Below are 16,827 nucleotides of genomic sequence, written 5' to 3' on the forward strand. Positions count from 1 at the left end.
AAGCTCATTATTATAGGCCTACTTAAGGTGGGCTATTTGGTTAAAAGGTTGGATTATACTTACACGTTACTTGCTTATCAAAATGCTCGAATTACCTAAAGCTCATAATTATCCTTTTATACAGTAGGCATATGTAGCTAAGCCTATACTTGTGTAATCTTGTCTCGCTTTGTTTCCCCGCCAGCCGTTCAAGTTCACGTTCAACGCTCCGCCGTCCTCCTCCGTGGCCCCGGGCCTCTCTGTGGGCGGGTCGCTGACCTTCTCCCCGGAGCAGGCGGTGGAGGTTGCGGACAGCCTTGAGTTTCTCATCGACCATCTGACCACGGTGGAGGTCCAGCTGCGGGCGTAAGTAGGCCCATCCTACCTCTGAATGCTTATGAATCTAATATTTGTGTCTAGACTTTTTTCATGCGTGTGTGCGCGCATGCGTGTGTACAGGTACCCACCAGCCTGCAAGCTGTTGGTGGATTCCCTGGTGGATTTTGGCTCGGTTACAGCAACCAGTCAGGTGATCGTTAAACAGCTGCCTTTGACCAATCAGGGATCAGCACCAGGTATATAACATCGAGGCTCTTGTGATCCTGATATCTGATTGTCACCATACAAATTATGCATTCATAGTTACTACTGTAAAGATACAAATACAGTCATCTTTATTTTTAGGTACTTCATGCTTTGATTATTATTAATTTATTCCAACTTTATTACGTGTCTTTTGACATTGGTATTGTTTGACCACAGTTAGTTCGGAACCAGTAATTTGATTGGATGAAAGCATTTCATGAGTAGCATACTGAGAGTATAACAGCGCTGGGACTATATCACTCCGCTGTGCAGCTGTTTCTAATAATCGTTAATTACACTGATTAACTGATCCACACAGAATCAAATGTCTATCTTTTTGTCTGTCTGCGTTTCAGTCATTTTCAATTAATACATTTGACAATACTTTTTTTCTTTATCTTGGATGACCAATCACCCATTCTTTAAGTCAGATATTGAAATTGTCAATCTGTCTGTGACTGTACTCGGTGTAGGAGAGTACCATGTGCAGTAAACGTGTACGTCTGTCTGTCTGTCTGTGGGCCTGGTGTAGGGCAGTACCAAGTGAAGTTCAACGGAGATCCGTCAGTCAAACTTTCGCCCAGCCGCGGTACTGTAATGCCAGGCGCCACCCAGTGGTTAACGGTGGAACTGAGCACGCACATGCCGGGGCTTATAGAGGAAATGGCTTTGTAAGTTAGGCTATGTTGTGGTTTATTTTAAGAAATGTATAAGATCATCAAGCAGATATGAGATACTTATCCCATTGAAGGTGAAATACGTGGTATTCTCAACAAATTTTGTATACGTGTAAAAGGAAATTTGTATTTATGACCAATCATTTCTAACAGGTCTTAGGTTAAAAAAAGAACTAAATGTGTCACAACAATAAAAAAAAAAGCATACCCTCAACCACGCAATGAAGTCTCACATTTGAATTGGTCCATAATCTACATAGATAAATATAACACATGTAAAACATCCTCTTTGGTCTGAGCTATTGATCATCCGACCCTTCATCAGTTAAGCCACCGTTTCACTATTGCCTTGCTCTCTGCCCACCGTAGTTCCCCTCAGCCACTGAGTCTTGCGCACCTTCAACCTGTTTCAGAGTGAAGCTCCAGAGCAGCCCAGACCGGAGTCTGAGGATCAGGGCTGAGGTGGTGGACCAAGCCCTCCAGATATACGACCTCCAGGTATATGGCCTGGGCCATATTTCAGATACGATATAAGTGAATAATGTACATAATTAATTATAAAACTCGACATCCTTCATGTGTCGTGACCTTTTCCCGCCGCTAGAGGGTGCACTGGTTCTGAGCGCGGTAGTTAGAGACGCGGTTATGTGTGCTTCATTAAATAACATTACCAAGAATATACGGGTTTAATTGAATATTGCTTGTCTAAATTGCTTACCAGGTATTATGGAAGTCGTATGTTAAATATTGAAAAAAGAAAAAGTCAAAAATGTGAACTCCCCGTCGGGGAATTGAACCCCGGTCTCCCGCGTGACAGGCGGGGATACTGACCACTATACTAACGAGGAGTGGTACAATTGGCTCCGCTCATTTAAAAAAATAAACTTCAGATGTTTGTATGGTGAGCCTGCTTTTCGTTAACCTTTCCAATGACTAATCAATATTCGTGACTTACATTACCTACGTAAAGTACTTTGGACCTCACTGTTGCGCTCTTCTTTTTTCGAACTAATTTGGGCAACGTTCACCTGTAAAAGCCATCGAATAAAACAATCGATTGTTCCAAGTCTTTACTATTCCAAATCGATCTATTTGTGAAACATTTATTTCGCAAAAAAAGGGGTCTCCTCTGTCCTGCCTGTCGTTTGGGCCGGTCTACAATGGGACATCCCGCGTGGAGAGAGTGGTTTTGAAGAACAACGGGCCGGCCACGTGCCACTGGCTGGGCTTCCTTCAGGACACCGCGGAGGGAACCGAGCTGGTGGGTAATCGGACCTCTTCCCCCTCCCGGGTGCATTTAGCGTTTGCTGCTTTAGGCTGCAGTTCCACCAATGGCAAGATGCGTTTAATACAACAATGAGGAATCTCGACGATATGGAAGGGGAAGAGAGAACAAGTGTGATTTTCTTTTCAGAATTCTGAGAATAAATTCAGAATTGTAGGCAGGGATTTAGTATATAATACTTTTACATACGAATATACCCTAAAACAGTAGGAAAATATGTGTATTTCTACATTATTAACATTATTTGGGTGTTTATTGCTGTCTTTTGCTACAGACAATCATGCGTAAAATTGTGAATTCTCGTTCAGGCTACAGAGCTCTGGAAAAGCACGGATGCAGCGCTGCTAGGGAGAAGGAGAGAGACCCTTAACAGCAAGACCCCCCACGGACCAGACCCGTCCCAGGTCGTCTGCTGCGTCCCCAAGCAGGGTCGAATAGGACCCTACGAACGCATCACAGTGTCCGTACGCTTCAGTCCGTTGTGCAAGAGGTAGGGAGTCCGAGCCGGGACGGTCTTATGGCTTTGTCATCGAATATAAATCAAGAAATTAGAAAAAAATAAAAGCGAAAAATTGTAACTCCCCGTCGGGGAATTGAACCCCGGTCTCCCGCGTGACAGGCGGGGATACTGACCACTATACTAACGAGGAGTGGTACTACGGTACGTTTTATTTCCTTAATCAAACCTACCAACAGTGGGGCGTATCGTCAGCGAATCCTCCACAACTTTTCATTCGAAAATGTTTCCTCCCCGTCGGGGAATTGAACCCCGGTCTCCCGCGTGACAGGCGGGGATACTGACCACTATACTAACGAGGAGTGATGCACAAACTTCACTTAGTTAAAAAAATAAAACCTACGTCAGCTTGCGTCCTCGAACAGGCGGGGATACTGACCACTATACTAACGAGGATTGGTACTACGGTACGTTTTATTTCCGTAAACAAACCTACCAACAGTGGGGCGTATCGTCAGCGAATCCTCCACAACTTTTCATTCGAAAATGTTTCCTCCCCGTCGGGGAATTGAACCCCGGTCTCCCGCGTGACAGGCGGGGATACTGACCACTATACTAACGAGGAGTGATGCAGACTTCACTCAGTTAAAAAAATAAAAACGTACGTCAGCTTGCGTCCTCGGACAGGCGGAGATACTGACCACTACTAACGAGGAGTGGTACTACTGTACGTTTTATTTCCGTTAACAAACCTACCAACAGTGGGGCGTATCGTCAGCGAATCCTCCACAACTTTTCATTCGAAAATGTTTCCTCCCCGTCGGGGAATTGAACCCCGGTCTCCCGCGTGACAGGCGGGGATACTGACCACTATACTAACGAGGAGTGATGCACAGACTTCAGTTAGTTAAAAAAATAAAACGTACGTCAGCTTGCGTCCTCGAACAGGCGGGAATACTGACCACTATACTCATAGACATCTTATATGATAGACGGAGCATCGAATGCTACCGCCTACTGGCGCTGACGAGACGCGGGGCCGCCATCTTGGAGTGGTCATCCGCTCCACTCAGTAGCTGTGTTCGAAATCGTTCCCTATCATGGATGTAGTGCACTAAATAGGGTGCACGCCATTTTCTAGGGTGTTCGAATTCTCAGTGGTCCACTATATAGGGCACTATATAGTGGACTTAAAATAGGGTACATACGATGTTCCCTACATGTTACTCCCGTATACCACAATGCAATGCGGTTGTATTTTTCCAGGGGAGAAGAAGAAGCCGAATAACCGCGAAAACGAATACATTTAATGATGGAGTCTCCGGCTTTCGTTTAGAAATGTCAACAATTTATTTGGGATTTAACATAGAATATTTAACATTCAAAATTAATTAAACAAGGAAATGTAACATTCAACATCAATACAACCTCCAGCTTTCGTCGTGAGTGCCCGGCTTGTTTACTTGATGTGGGCGCATCTGTCTGCGTCACACAAATACCCGGCGCATTTACTGACGCAAATGACGTTTAGAAATGTTCAGCGTAGTGTCCGAATTCTCGTTCCCTATTCCCTATATAGTGCACTATATCATGTACACTATATAGGGAATAGGGAACGAGTGTATAGGGAACGATTTCGAACACAGCTAGTGTAACGCCCCGTGCCCACTACATGCGTCCGTCGACTGATCCCCATTGACTTTCAATGGGGACGGACACGCAATGCATTGTGGATCCGTCCGTTCCGTTGGAGCCGTCGGCTCAGTCATGGCTCAGTCAAAAAGTTGAAAAATGTTCAACTTTTTCGGCAGCGACGGATCCGTCATCCAATCAGATCACGTATGCAAATTTAAGCACTGTGACGCGACTCGGGCTCTGACGATATTGGAAAGCGGGAAAGCGGGTCATCTTGCATCGCAACAAGCAGGAAGTAGCGGGAAGAACCCGGCGAAGCGATTTGATTGGCTGACGGATGCATCTGCAAAGACTACTCCCCCATCAGTCAACGGACACATGTAGTGGGCATGTAGGGTAATCCGTTTGGCTGGAGCAATGAACTGTCAGCGCATTTAATTAATCATACCTCACTGAATACCACTGATTTTCATGCGGTTTTTTGTCATACGTGTAGCTATGATAAAGGCCACATGGTTTGGCGTGTTATTATTCAATACTAATTATACCAATAGTACGGTAATGTTAAATCTTGCTTGTGAAAAGTAATCCCCCGATTCCTATTATGGATTGTCCGCCGATTAGAGCAGGAATACGCTGAACAACAGCCCGGCATCCTGTTTCTGCTGCTGTTGCTGCTCCCGGTTGACCACTCCAATATGGCGGCCGTATTTCTCGCGTCCCAGCAGCCAATGCTCCGTCTATCTATAAGATGTCTATGACTATACTAACGAGGAGTGGTACTACGGTACGTTTTATTTCCGTAAACAAACCTACCAACAGTGGGGCGTATCGTCAGCGAATCCTCCACAACTTTTCATTCGAAAATGTTTCCTCCCCGTCGGGGAATTGAACCCCGGTCTCCCGCGTGACAGGCGGGGATACTGACCACTATACTAACGAGGAATGATGCACAGACTTCACTTAGTTAAAAGAATAAAAACGTACGTCAGCTTGCGTCCTCGAACAGGCGGGGATACTGACCACTATACTAACGAGGAGTGGTACTACGGTACGTTTTATATCCGTAAACAAACCTACCAACAGTGGGGTGTATCGTCAGCGAATCCTCCACAACTTTTCATTCGAAAATGTTTCCTCCCCGTCGGGGAATTGAACCCCGGTCTCCCGCGTGACAGGCGGGGATACTGACCACTATACTAACGAGGAGTGATGCACAGACTTCACTTAGTTAAAAAAATAAAACGTACGTCAGCTTACGTCCTCGAACATTTTGTATGTGATATTGGAGCATTTTGTGCATAATTTATTCATATAGACTTTTCTCCTCAGGCCTGTTGAAGACAGAAAGCGGTCCAGTTCTGCCGGTCCACAAGAATATGCTGTCTTTCTGCTGTTTCAGCTGGTGGACACCATGCACGGCTTCATCCCCCTCAACGGTAAAGCCATAGACATATAGACACGCATGGGCCTTGGGTTCGTACGTCAACGGTGCCGCCATGCAACTCTCGCGCCCCTTACACTGCAGGACTACGAGAGCTGCCTTCAATTAACGCATCAAAAAATATCCCCAACAAATTACACCATGGACCTATTATAGAACGGACAGCGGATTCCAAAATGCCGCCCATTTATATGAAAACTGCTGTGTTCGAAATCGTTCCCTATCACGGATATAGTGCACTATAGGGTGCTCGCCATTTTGTAGTGGTGTTCGAATTCTCAGTGGTTAATTTCATGCACTATATAGTGCACTTAAAATACCCAAAGTTTGAGTGTGCATACCATGTACCCTACATGTTACTCCCGTATACCACAATGCTATGCGTCGTGTTTTTTCCGAAGGAGAGGAAGAAGCTGAATAACCGCGAAAACGAATATATTTAATGATGGAGTCTCCGGCTTTCGTTTAGAAATGACAAATTATTTAGAATTTAACAAAGAAAATGTAATATTCAAAATTAATTTAAAAAAAACTTGAACAAGGAAATGTAACATTCAACATCAATACAACCTCCAGCTTTCCTCGTGAGTGCCCAGATTGTTTACATGATGTGGGAGCATCTTAGCCTGGCACCGCCCACCTACCTAATTCCGCTCAATTTTCATTTCACTTCAGTACTAGGTCTGGGTCTGCTTAATGTAAATGCATTCCATGTAAACCAGATTTCTGGCGGTCCAATCAGCGAACAGAGGGAGTGGATCAGCAACGAGGTTGGAAAGGCCTATCCAAATAAATAAGTGCAATAGGCCTACACCAACATTGTTTACTGTCATACATATCTAAACAAGCAAATGAAAAATGTAATACTAACGCAACTGAAATGTTTATTAGGCTATTAACAATATTATAAAAAATGTACTGTAATGCACCCGTTCTTTTTCTTTTGAATAAATGGATTAATGGTGAATCGCAATGATCGCAAGCAGAGAAACGTGAGTCATTGAGCAGCAGCTGAACCAGTCTAAAAATCCCTTTTTCACTAAAACCCTTTTGGTGATAAAATGTTACCACAGTGGCAAAACAAAAAATTCAACGTCAGTCATGTTAAGTAAAAGGAAAAACCATGGACACGAGAAGTTAACGGAGCCATGCACTAGGCTCTCTCGAATGCCGGGCCGAAACAACATGTTTGACTACGACTCCTTTCAGCTGCCCGCCCCTCCTTCTCCAGCAAAAAAGAATAACATAAAACGGCTTATTAAACGCTTGTGGTGGCGAGACACATTCCTGTTCCCCAATTGTGTTGGAGTGAACGGAGATATCTACTTCTGGGCCCCTTCAATCGAGGGACCAGTCCACAGCCCGCTTAAACAGCTGCAATACTGTGTTCCAATATCCATACTATCCGTACTTACTAGCCTCAGTTTGAGTATGCAGGGCGTTCCAATTCAGATCGGGCGAAAATTATTGTACTGAAAGGACCCGGATGGTGTACTCAAAGCGGTCAAATCGCGGAGTGTGGATCGATGTATACTTTTCGTACTCAACGGCAGCCTTCTTAGCTATGTAGCGGAAGAGGGCGGAGCCAGGCTAAGCCAAAGTCAGCGCATTTTCCACATAGCCTGCATTAATAGTCATTTTGTAGTTTTTATAGCTTTTATAACTTTTTATAGCTGCTAGGCGTAAAGAGTTCACCGTACAAGGAGGGATGTTTATTGCGGGGGAGGAGCCGCGGTGGCAGTCGTGATCGTAATTTTCGGATAGTGCACCACGGAGTATTCGATTTGAAACAACACTGACAACTGAAAATTAGCGCACTTAGTGAGTGCGGATAGTGTACTACTAGTGTACTGGTGGAATTCTTCCGCATTCCACCAGTGCTCAGCGGCCAAGCCTGGTATTACAGCTGTTTAAGCGGGCTGTGGACGGGTCCCTCGATTCAATGGGCCCAGAAGTAGATATCTCCGTTCACTCCAATACAAGTGGGGAACAGGAATGTGTCTCCGCAAAAAATGTCTGGATATCAATCAAAGGCTCATAATTATCTTTATGCCATGTATTATTTTTCTAAGTTTCCTCTTTTCAAAACGCCACCACAAGCGTTTTATTAGCCGTTTCATGATATAATTTTTTGCTGGAGAAGGAGGGGTGGGCAACTGAAAAGGGGTCGTAGTGATACAAATGTTTTGGCCCGGCAATCGAGAGGGCTTAGTGGACGGCTCCGTTAACTTCTCGTGCCTGAGGTTTTTCCTTTTACTTAACATGAATGACGTACATGGTTTTTAGGCACTGTGGTGACTTTTTATCACTAAAAATGTTTCACTAAAAGTGTTTTAGTGATAAAGGGATTTAGCTGCTGGTTCAGCTGCTGCTCAATGACTCTCACGTTACTCTGCTTGCGATCATTGCGATTCACCATTTATTGATCCATTTATTCAAAAGATCCAAAGACAAAGAACTCGTGCATTACGGTATCATTTTTATAATATTGTTAGTAGCCTAATAATAAATTCAGTTCTGTTAGTATTTAATTTTTCATTTGCTTGTTTAGCTATGTATGACAGTTAACAATGTTGGTGTATTACAATTATTTATGTGGGTAGGCGGCTACTCCAACCTCGTTGCTGATCGATATGTAACCATTTATTTGTATATAAATTATTGATTGCATTTTTCGTAAATAGTTGGAAGGAATCTGTTTCTTAAGCAATAACATTGAACTATATTTTTTTCTAGGCCTACATACTAGGGCTGCAGGATATATCGGCTATGTACGATATATCAATATAATTTCCAAGGGGATACAAGATTTGACAATATCGTTTATATCGATATGCGTTAAAATGGTCAGTTTCCCCCTCAAGAGTCTACAGCGCTTGCTTTGGAGACTGTGAGCGCGACCCCTCCCCCTCCCACTCTGTCTTTCCGAACGTGCCGTGTGCAAAGACGCCTCATTCCCGCCCCCGCCGCCCCCTCACAACACAAAAAGCATGGATGATACCCAGTCATACTGACCTATGTTTTAGTAAAAGTGCTTGCAACATCTCACATGTGGCTTTTGACTTACAAAAAAAACATCTAACCCACTCTACAGAAAATATCGAGATATATATCGTATATCGCTATTCAGCCAAAATATATCGGGATATCATATTTTGCCCATATCGTGCAGCCCTACTACATAGATCAACTATGTTGTTGGTGATCACACTGAACCAGGCAACCTGTCCAGGGTACCTACTAGGGCTGTCAAAATTGCTCAAAAATGACATTCGAATGTTCGTTAGGAAAAAAATCACGAATTCGAACTATTCGAATATCTGGTTGCCTATTTTACCAGTTGCCGTCAATATGTCAATAATGCGACAAAACCATGGTTCAAATTAGCGGGATATATATATATCCTATAAACAGCCCAGTAACGTGGAGGCCTAATCATGAAAAGCCACAACTTTGTATCGCTTGCATTTCACCACCACACCTGCAAGCGCGCAAACTATAGTAATCTGAAGAAGACGCCCGCTTCTGAATGTTACAAAGTATGCTAGTGGTAACGTTCCTTGCTTTGCTTACCAAGTTACCATTTATCGAGAAGGCCTATTAAAATCGATAAAGAAAAATATGCATGTCGCCTACGTCTTCCACCATGCCAGCGAAAGGGCCAGCACTACGCACCGTTCGGATTCATGAAAAAAAAGCTGTCTCGGACTTTGCCGAGAACATTGCGTTATAGCAGCTTTCACCAGCCAGACTACTAGCTCCCTGAGCTCTATTTCGGATGCTTATTGAATGGCATAGCCGAGCTGGAATACCTATATCCAAGTACGGAAACCCCGAGGGGATAAAATACATTCGCTCTTCACAATACTAGTCTGTTACACTTGTACCGCGGGAGTGTTTTTTCACATTCGAATATTATGAGGGACATCGCGAACAGACAGAGGCTCATTCACAAAGCAGATAGAGGCGCTTGTACCGCGGGAGTGTTTTTTCACATTCGAATATTAATTTTCACGTTCGAATTCGCGTTTTTGGATACATTTCGAACGAATATTCGAACTTCGAATATTCGTTGACAGCCCTAGTACCTACAATATATATATATGTATACCAGTGGCGGCTGGTGGTTTTTAAAGTGAGGGAGGAAGGACTGCGCGCTTGGTTGCCATTGGCCTGCTTGCACTGTTGGTGTATGGTGGCATAAGAATGTGAGACTCAAGTTGTTTCAAGGTGTTTTGGTGAACTACAAAATAGCAGGGAGGGAGTTATGTGAATACAATTTATACAAAGCCACCAGTGGCATCACTGTAATTTGAGAAGGAAAGGATGCAAAGTATATTAGTCAAATCAGGCCTACTATTGATTTGTAAAAGTAAATAAAAAAATCTGGGCCTATCATTGGGCCTAGATCTCGACGGGTGTCAAGATCACGTTGGTGCTCACCAACGTGATCTTGACACTTGTCGTGGCGTTTGGTTGCCCTATCAAGATTTACCACATCAGTGAAACCATGAACAGCCCACGTTGGAGATTTGCTATTATTCATAAGCAAACAGGGCCAGCAATAAAGTCGATTGCTTGTAATGCTACCAGTAAGCCATGCGTACCTAGCAAACCATGTAGCACTCACAACACTGACGTTGCCATTACTTCTGGTCACCTTGATTTTGGGAAGTGGTCTACCTCTTTCTTTGGTCGCTAACTTAGCACTGTAACTCAATGAATGGAATGCTTTTTTTAATAAGACGTTAACAATGTCCTCCGTTTCCTTTGTGCATTTAGGATCTCGCTATCGCAGATTTCACTTGCTCTGCGTCTCTGACTGAGCACCGCGGCAATGCAGACCGGGTTTGTTATCGACAGCGTTGCCAGATTGGGCAGATTTCCCGCCGAATGATAATTTTTCCAGCCTAACATGGTTAAAAGTAGCCCAATTGGGTGGGAAATCTGACCAATCTGGCAACACTGCTCAACATCCAGGGATCCTGCTTATTGGTTCATAGCGCAGACGGATAGATTTTTGCGCGAATCAGACCCCTTAAGGTCCCACCCACTCAGAGGAGGACTTTCCTCCTCTCTCCCATTGAAACCCATGTTATCCACCGGCCGCCAGTACTTTCGAGGAAATGAATGGGAGTCAACGGTGGATGACGGAGGACGTTCCTCCCTGAAGTAATTGTCAATAGGCGATAGGGGGTGCTAATGTCCCTTTACCCAGGGAAACGAACATTATATATTCAAAGGCAATAAAGTAGTCATATTTAAGGGCATTAATTCATTACAATAGTCTGGGCATCTACATTTTTTATTCTCAACAATGTTAGGGAGGATCTTCCTCCCTCTCCTCAATGGAGAAGCCTCCACTGATGTATACCTATATTAGGTATATGTAAATATGTCGATTGTTATTTTCTATATCTATATATCTATATATCTATATATATATATATATATATATATATCTATATCTATATATAATAGAAAATAACAATTTACCCCAACCCCGTTGGACCTTTTCTTTTCATAGCAAATCATATACAGTGTTTCCCCTATATGCACAACATTGTTTTCATCCAAACGAGCCGTCTTTAGCGAACGGTGAATTGAATTGGCTTCTACGAGCAGTCGGCTTTCAGCCGCGAGTTTAGGGACCGCAGTGTTTCCCCTAGAATTTTTTTTAGGCCCGGTGGTAAGAGCTGATAGTGTGATTTATTTGTTATACATTTTCACGGGATGCTAGAGTATTTGTTGGTTATTTCCATGTAAAACACTTGCTTAGCCATCACAAGTTGATAATGATTCAATAAACACGTTATTAACAATAAACTAATTTTATTTACAATACAATTTTTGGTGGTGCTGTCACACTAAATTTGTACCGGCTGCCAAATTTGTACCGGGCGCGTCATCCATATGTAATCCATTCCAAACCTGCCTGCAACAGATGATCGCGTCGTCCGTTGCCGGGCAGGTTTCAAAAAACATTCGCGCTCATGTTGCCAAAGACGAAATAACATAGTACAGTTAACGGATCGCTAGATAATAGGGATGGGCGTGAGGAATCGATTACTCGAGTACTACTCGTTACAAATGAACTCGGTTGGTGGACAGGCAAACTCGAGTTTGCATATACACACACAAACAAAGTTTTCTGAAGCAAATGTATCAATTTTCTGTCGGCGCCACTAACGCATGACGTGGGCACAAAGAAAATTAAATGCATCCATTTCCATGGCGCGTTCCGTGCCGTGTGCAGGCACGCCAGAATTCAAAAAGTTAAGAGATGGCGGTTAAAGCAAATCGCAGCGAAGAATTTAAATACTTTAAAGAAATAGGAGATCATAAGGTGAAATGTAAAATATGCCAAGCGAAATCGAGCTACCAGAAAGTACTATGCGGCAACATATGCTCCTGAAACACAACGGTGAGTTCGGGAAAGCAGACCCGCAGCAACGGTGAAAGTGAAAGTGTGTCGGCTATTTTCACCGCCGCAAGACGCAGCTGTAATCCCGGGCGTGTAGAGAAGATCACAACTCTGAGTATTTCCATAGTCCATTTGCTGCCGTTTTATTTGCAGCTTTAAGCATTTATTTGCAATGGTTAGGCTACTTGTTTCGTTTTTTTAAAACTGTTACAGGCCTTGGTTCGACGTGATTTAAATTGTGAGACGCTGCGCATATTTATTTTTGTAAGGAAAATGTGTTTTGAACGTTTGCAAAAATAAATAATGAATACTCTGATAACTCTGACTGTTTTGATGGAGAATAAGCATTACATGTTTGGTTGGTAATATTGCCTTTTATCATCGGGCCTGCCGCCTATTCCTGCTGCAGATGCGTTGCATTCTAAAAATAGATTTGATTTAACGAGTACTCGAGTGATCCTCGAGGAATTCCTTCGATCACTCGAGTTTGGAATTTACTACTCGTGCCCATCCCTACTAGATAACACTTGTTTTTACTTTATATTTGTATTGTATTTCATTTTTTAATCTAATTTAGCTAGTAAACTGAGTGTTTAAAGCGGGTTTCAAAAAACATTTGCGCTCATGTTGCCAAAGACGAAATAACATAATACAGAAAACGGATCGCTAGATAACACTTGTTTTTACTTTATATTTGTATTGTATTTCATTGTTTAATCAAATTCAGCAAGTAAACTGAGTGTTTAAAGCAGGTCAAGGACGAAATAGCACAATACAGATAACGGATCGCTAGATAGAAGGTTTGCGAATGTTGGTGAACCTTTCACGTCATTCGAAAGGTTCTAATCATCTGATCATCTGTTGCCGGGCAGGTTTGGAATGGATTACGTATTGATGACGCGCCAGGTACAAATTTGGCAGCCGGTACAAATTTAGTGTGACAGTGCCATGCTAATGATGATATAACTTAATGCTGTCAGACTGTCCGTTATGATGGGGCATAATTTTTTTTTTTCTTTTTGGCCTGTTGTTGGCCTGGCGGGGGCGCTCGTTGGCCTGGCGGCCCGCCAGGCCTGAACAATGGTAGGGGAAACACTGTCTGCAAAGTGCAAAACTGAAAACGACCACAATGGTAAAATTTCAATAGCGACGCCATTATTGACTCTAGAGCCCCAAAACTTGTTCCATAGAGGCATGGCCTCTTCATCGTCCTACTACAACCTTTAGTTTTGAAAAATATATCTCTTATTTTCTAAGATTTTTTATTTAGGAACAATTTCAATTGCGTTGCCATTATTGACTCTAGATCCCTAAAAACGTTTTCCATATGCATGGGCTCTTTATGGTCTTACTGCAACATTATGTTTTGAAAAATATATCTACTTATTTTTAAGAAATTTCTTTTTAGCAAAAATGTATGATCTGTGCTGGATAGATCAGTCTACCAGCCTACCCAATGGACTGAAGTAAACGTTCATCTATCCAGCACAGATCTAGGTGGACACGCCCACTAGTGATGTCATATGGAGCAGATTTTCAAAACAGCTTGTAAGGCTAATCACACTCACAACTGCTGGTATAATATGTCCCCTTTAACGTCACAATGGATTCCGGAAGGTTGACCCAAATGCAGGGGACAACAGGCAGAACATTTCCATAGATATATTAGGGCTGGGCGATTTTTTCGGTTTAATCGATTAATTTGCATTTTTTCTTTCCTACGGTTTGTGAAATGGCTGAACCGAAAAATCGCGATTTAAAAACAGTTCTAGACTCTTCCGATTTGTTTTGCTGAATAGACTCCGTAGCAGCCTCCTCTCTCACTTTCCAGAACGCGCGCAAAACTCAGCCTACTGCAATCACATTCACCTCGCCCCCGACAGACTTGGGGGAGAGCCGGGTCGATTGAAACACTTTTCAGTAAACGTCTTTTGCAAAGATGACGTTATGTATACAAATAATTTGTGATCGACAACAACTCACATGTGTGTTCTCTTAGTTACAAGTGTAATTTAATACATAATGATCGAGCTGTTTTTTTAACTTTGAACGTAAGTTGACATCCGTTTCAAAAGCCCCGACTAGTCGGGACGTTTGAAACACACATGCAGGACGAATGAAACAGCATATTTTAAAAAATAATAAAAATTTCGCGGGGTTGGTCAGTTGCCGTGGTTTTCGAGGAAATCGCTGTGTTTCAATCGACCCTGATCTCCCCTACCATAACAATGTCCACGAACACTGATGAAGAAGAACTCGTTCATAAAAAGGGTGCTACTTCAGTCGTATGGAAGTGGTTCGGGTACAAGCGGACAGACATAGAACAAACATCTGTACTTTGTAAGGTTTGTAGAAAGTCGATCGCGGCAAAACATGGGAACACAACCAACTTATTCCAGCACCTGCGACAGAGACATGCAGTGGAATGGCAGGAGTGTGTAGCACTAAAAGATGCAGATCCGAGCTCAAGCCACAAAGCGCCTGTAAAAAAGCAGGTAACCTTGGCAGCAGCATTTTCAGCAGTCATTCCTTATGACAAGAAAGGGCCCCGGTGGCAGGCGATCACAGATGCGGTGACATATCACATCGCAAAAGATATGGTCCCCATCTATACCGTAGAAAAAAACGGGTTCATTAAGATGCTGCAAACGATAGACCCAAAATATCAACTGCCCAGCCGCAAGCATTTCGCCACAGTTGCATTGCCTAATTTATACAACATAACAAGAGCTGGAGTCGCAGAGCAGCTGCAAAACATCGTTTATTTTTCCACCACTACCGACCTATGGTCCAGCCGAACCACACACCCATATTTGAGTCTGACTGTGCATTTTATTGACGGAGAATGGACCCTGCGAGGCAAGTGCCTGCAGACATCGTACTTCCCGGACGACCACACTGGCGAAGTAATAGCCCAAGGGTTACAAGACTCGCTGGCCTCCTGGAAGCTTCGAGAAGACCGTCTTGTTTGCATGACTACGGACAGCGGTACCAACATGATTAAAGCCTTGAGACTGACTGAGTGGCCCAACCTCCAATGCTTTGGACACAGACTGCACAACGCCATCAGTAAGTGCAATTTATTTATTTAAAAAGGGACAGTGTGCAATTACATTGGACATATAAATGCACCAGATTTAGTGAAAAAACTATTCAATGCATAACAAAGTGCTACATGTATGTATAAAAACGAATTGAATGGATTGATGCAGTTGCATATTAGGTTGCACTGAGTTACATTATGATGCGTTCAAGCTCTATTCAGTAAACAAAAAGTGTGCGCGCGCACGCGCGCGCGTGTGTGTGTGGGCTACGCATTAATTAAATTATACCAGTACAGTGTGAAACATTTTCTTTTCTTTGTCAAACAGAATTAAGCTTAATTAAGAAGTGTTAGACTATCATAATGTGTAAGATAATGCATGTGTTCCTGCGGACACACTAGGCTATGTGTTAAAGAGAGTCACATGCTGTAACACTGTAACCCTCTCTCCTCCCACTGGTTTGACTAGTCTGAGCTACAGCCATCTCCTTGTATTGTCATAGTTTTTTTTCTTGTGTTTGTCTGTCATGGAGAAATACAATAATATTTAAATCATTAAAAAAAAGACTATCACAATGTGTGAATGCAGTTCTTGTCACATTGATTAAATGGTGCTATTCTAAAATGTTCCTTTTTGGTTTCCTCCCTTTTTCTTTCCTTTTTACAGTGAATGGTATGAAAGATCCACGGATTGACCGTGCCATCGGTGTTTGCAAAAAAGTTGTAAGTGCCTTTTCCTTCAGTTGGAAGAAGAGAAGAGATATGGCAGTGGTACAGGCTGAGCTCGGTCTACCATCTCACAACCTCATCACCGAGTCCCTAACCAGGTGGGGTTCGAGACAACTGATGGTAGAACGAGTGTTGGAACAGGAGAAGGCCATAGCACAGGTCCTGGGAGCAGACAAGAAAAGCAGGCACCTGGTGCCCACCTGGCAGGACATTGACGTGTTGGAGTCAATGAATAAAGCTGTAAGTCCACTGAAGGAATTCACTGATGCCCTATCTGGTGAAGCCTACGTGAGTGTCTCCTACCTCAAACCGGTACTCCACCTGTTAAACAACAGCCTTCTGCAGCCAGAGGAGGGTGAGACCGAGCTCACCAAACAGATCAAGAGCAACATACTCAATTACCTCAACAATAAATACAATGACCCTGTAACACAGGAACTCCTGGACATGGCCTCACTCATGGACCCCCGGTTCCGGACAACGTATATAGCAGATGACGAAGTGGACGGAATCAAGAAAAGAGCTGTTACAGAGCTGATGTCTCTTCCAGCTGAGAAAAGCAAATCCCA

General features: G+C 43.2%; 1 protein-coding gene and 7 non-coding genes across 9 annotated transcripts in view; 1 reads left to right on the forward strand and 7 right to left on the reverse strand.

The window, feature by feature from the left end:
* The window catches only part of LOC115541818 (cilia- and flagella-associated protein 47), a 59,739-nt gene that overhangs the window by 765 nt on the left and 42,147 nt on the right, over positions 1 to 16,827 (forward strand). For both annotated transcript variants that reach the window (XR_003976425.1, XM_030353683.1), the window contains exons 2-8: positions 185 to 345; positions 439 to 554; positions 1,097 to 1,235; positions 1,655 to 1,739; positions 2,362 to 2,502; positions 2,835 to 3,016; positions 5,951 to 6,057. Coding sequence is in view for 1 of the 2 variants with exons in the window: in XM_030353683.1 (XP_030209543.1) it covers positions 185 to 345; positions 439 to 554; positions 1,097 to 1,235; positions 1,655 to 1,739; positions 2,362 to 2,502; positions 2,835 to 3,016; positions 5,951 to 6,057 (931 nt within the window). In the remaining variant the exon portion in view is untranslated. The remainder of the gene's footprint in view (positions 1 to 184; positions 346 to 438; positions 555 to 1,096; positions 1,236 to 1,654; positions 1,740 to 2,361; positions 2,503 to 2,834; positions 3,017 to 5,950; positions 6,058 to 16,827) is intronic.
* Positions 2,018 to 2,089, reverse strand: trnad-guc (transfer RNA aspartic acid (anticodon GUC)). Its single transcript has one exon. It is a non-coding gene; the product is annotated as a tRNA-Asp (tRNA).
* Positions 3,105 to 3,176, reverse strand: trnad-guc (transfer RNA aspartic acid (anticodon GUC)). Its single transcript has one exon. It is a non-coding gene; the product is annotated as a tRNA-Asp (tRNA).
* trnad-guc (transfer RNA aspartic acid (anticodon GUC)) lies at positions 3,274 to 3,345 on the reverse strand. Its single transcript has one exon. It is a non-coding gene; the product is annotated as a tRNA-Asp (tRNA).
* trnad-guc (transfer RNA aspartic acid (anticodon GUC)) lies at positions 3,537 to 3,608 on the reverse strand. Its single transcript has one exon. It is a non-coding gene; the product is annotated as a tRNA-Asp (tRNA).
* On the reverse strand, positions 3,797 to 3,868 carry trnad-guc (transfer RNA aspartic acid (anticodon GUC)). The gene has a single exon. It is a non-coding gene; the product is annotated as a tRNA-Asp (tRNA).
* trnad-guc (transfer RNA aspartic acid (anticodon GUC)) lies at positions 5,492 to 5,563 on the reverse strand. The gene has a single exon. It is a non-coding gene; the product is annotated as a tRNA-Asp (tRNA).
* Positions 5,756 to 5,827, reverse strand: trnad-guc (transfer RNA aspartic acid (anticodon GUC)). Its single transcript has one exon. It is a non-coding gene; the product is annotated as a tRNA-Asp (tRNA).

Source organism: Gadus morhua, chromosome 4 (assembly GCF_902167405.1).
Source record: "Gadus morhua chromosome 4, gadMor3.0, whole genome shotgun sequence".
Classification (NCBI taxonomy): domain Eukaryota; kingdom Metazoa; phylum Chordata; class Actinopteri; order Gadiformes; family Gadidae; genus Gadus; species Gadus morhua.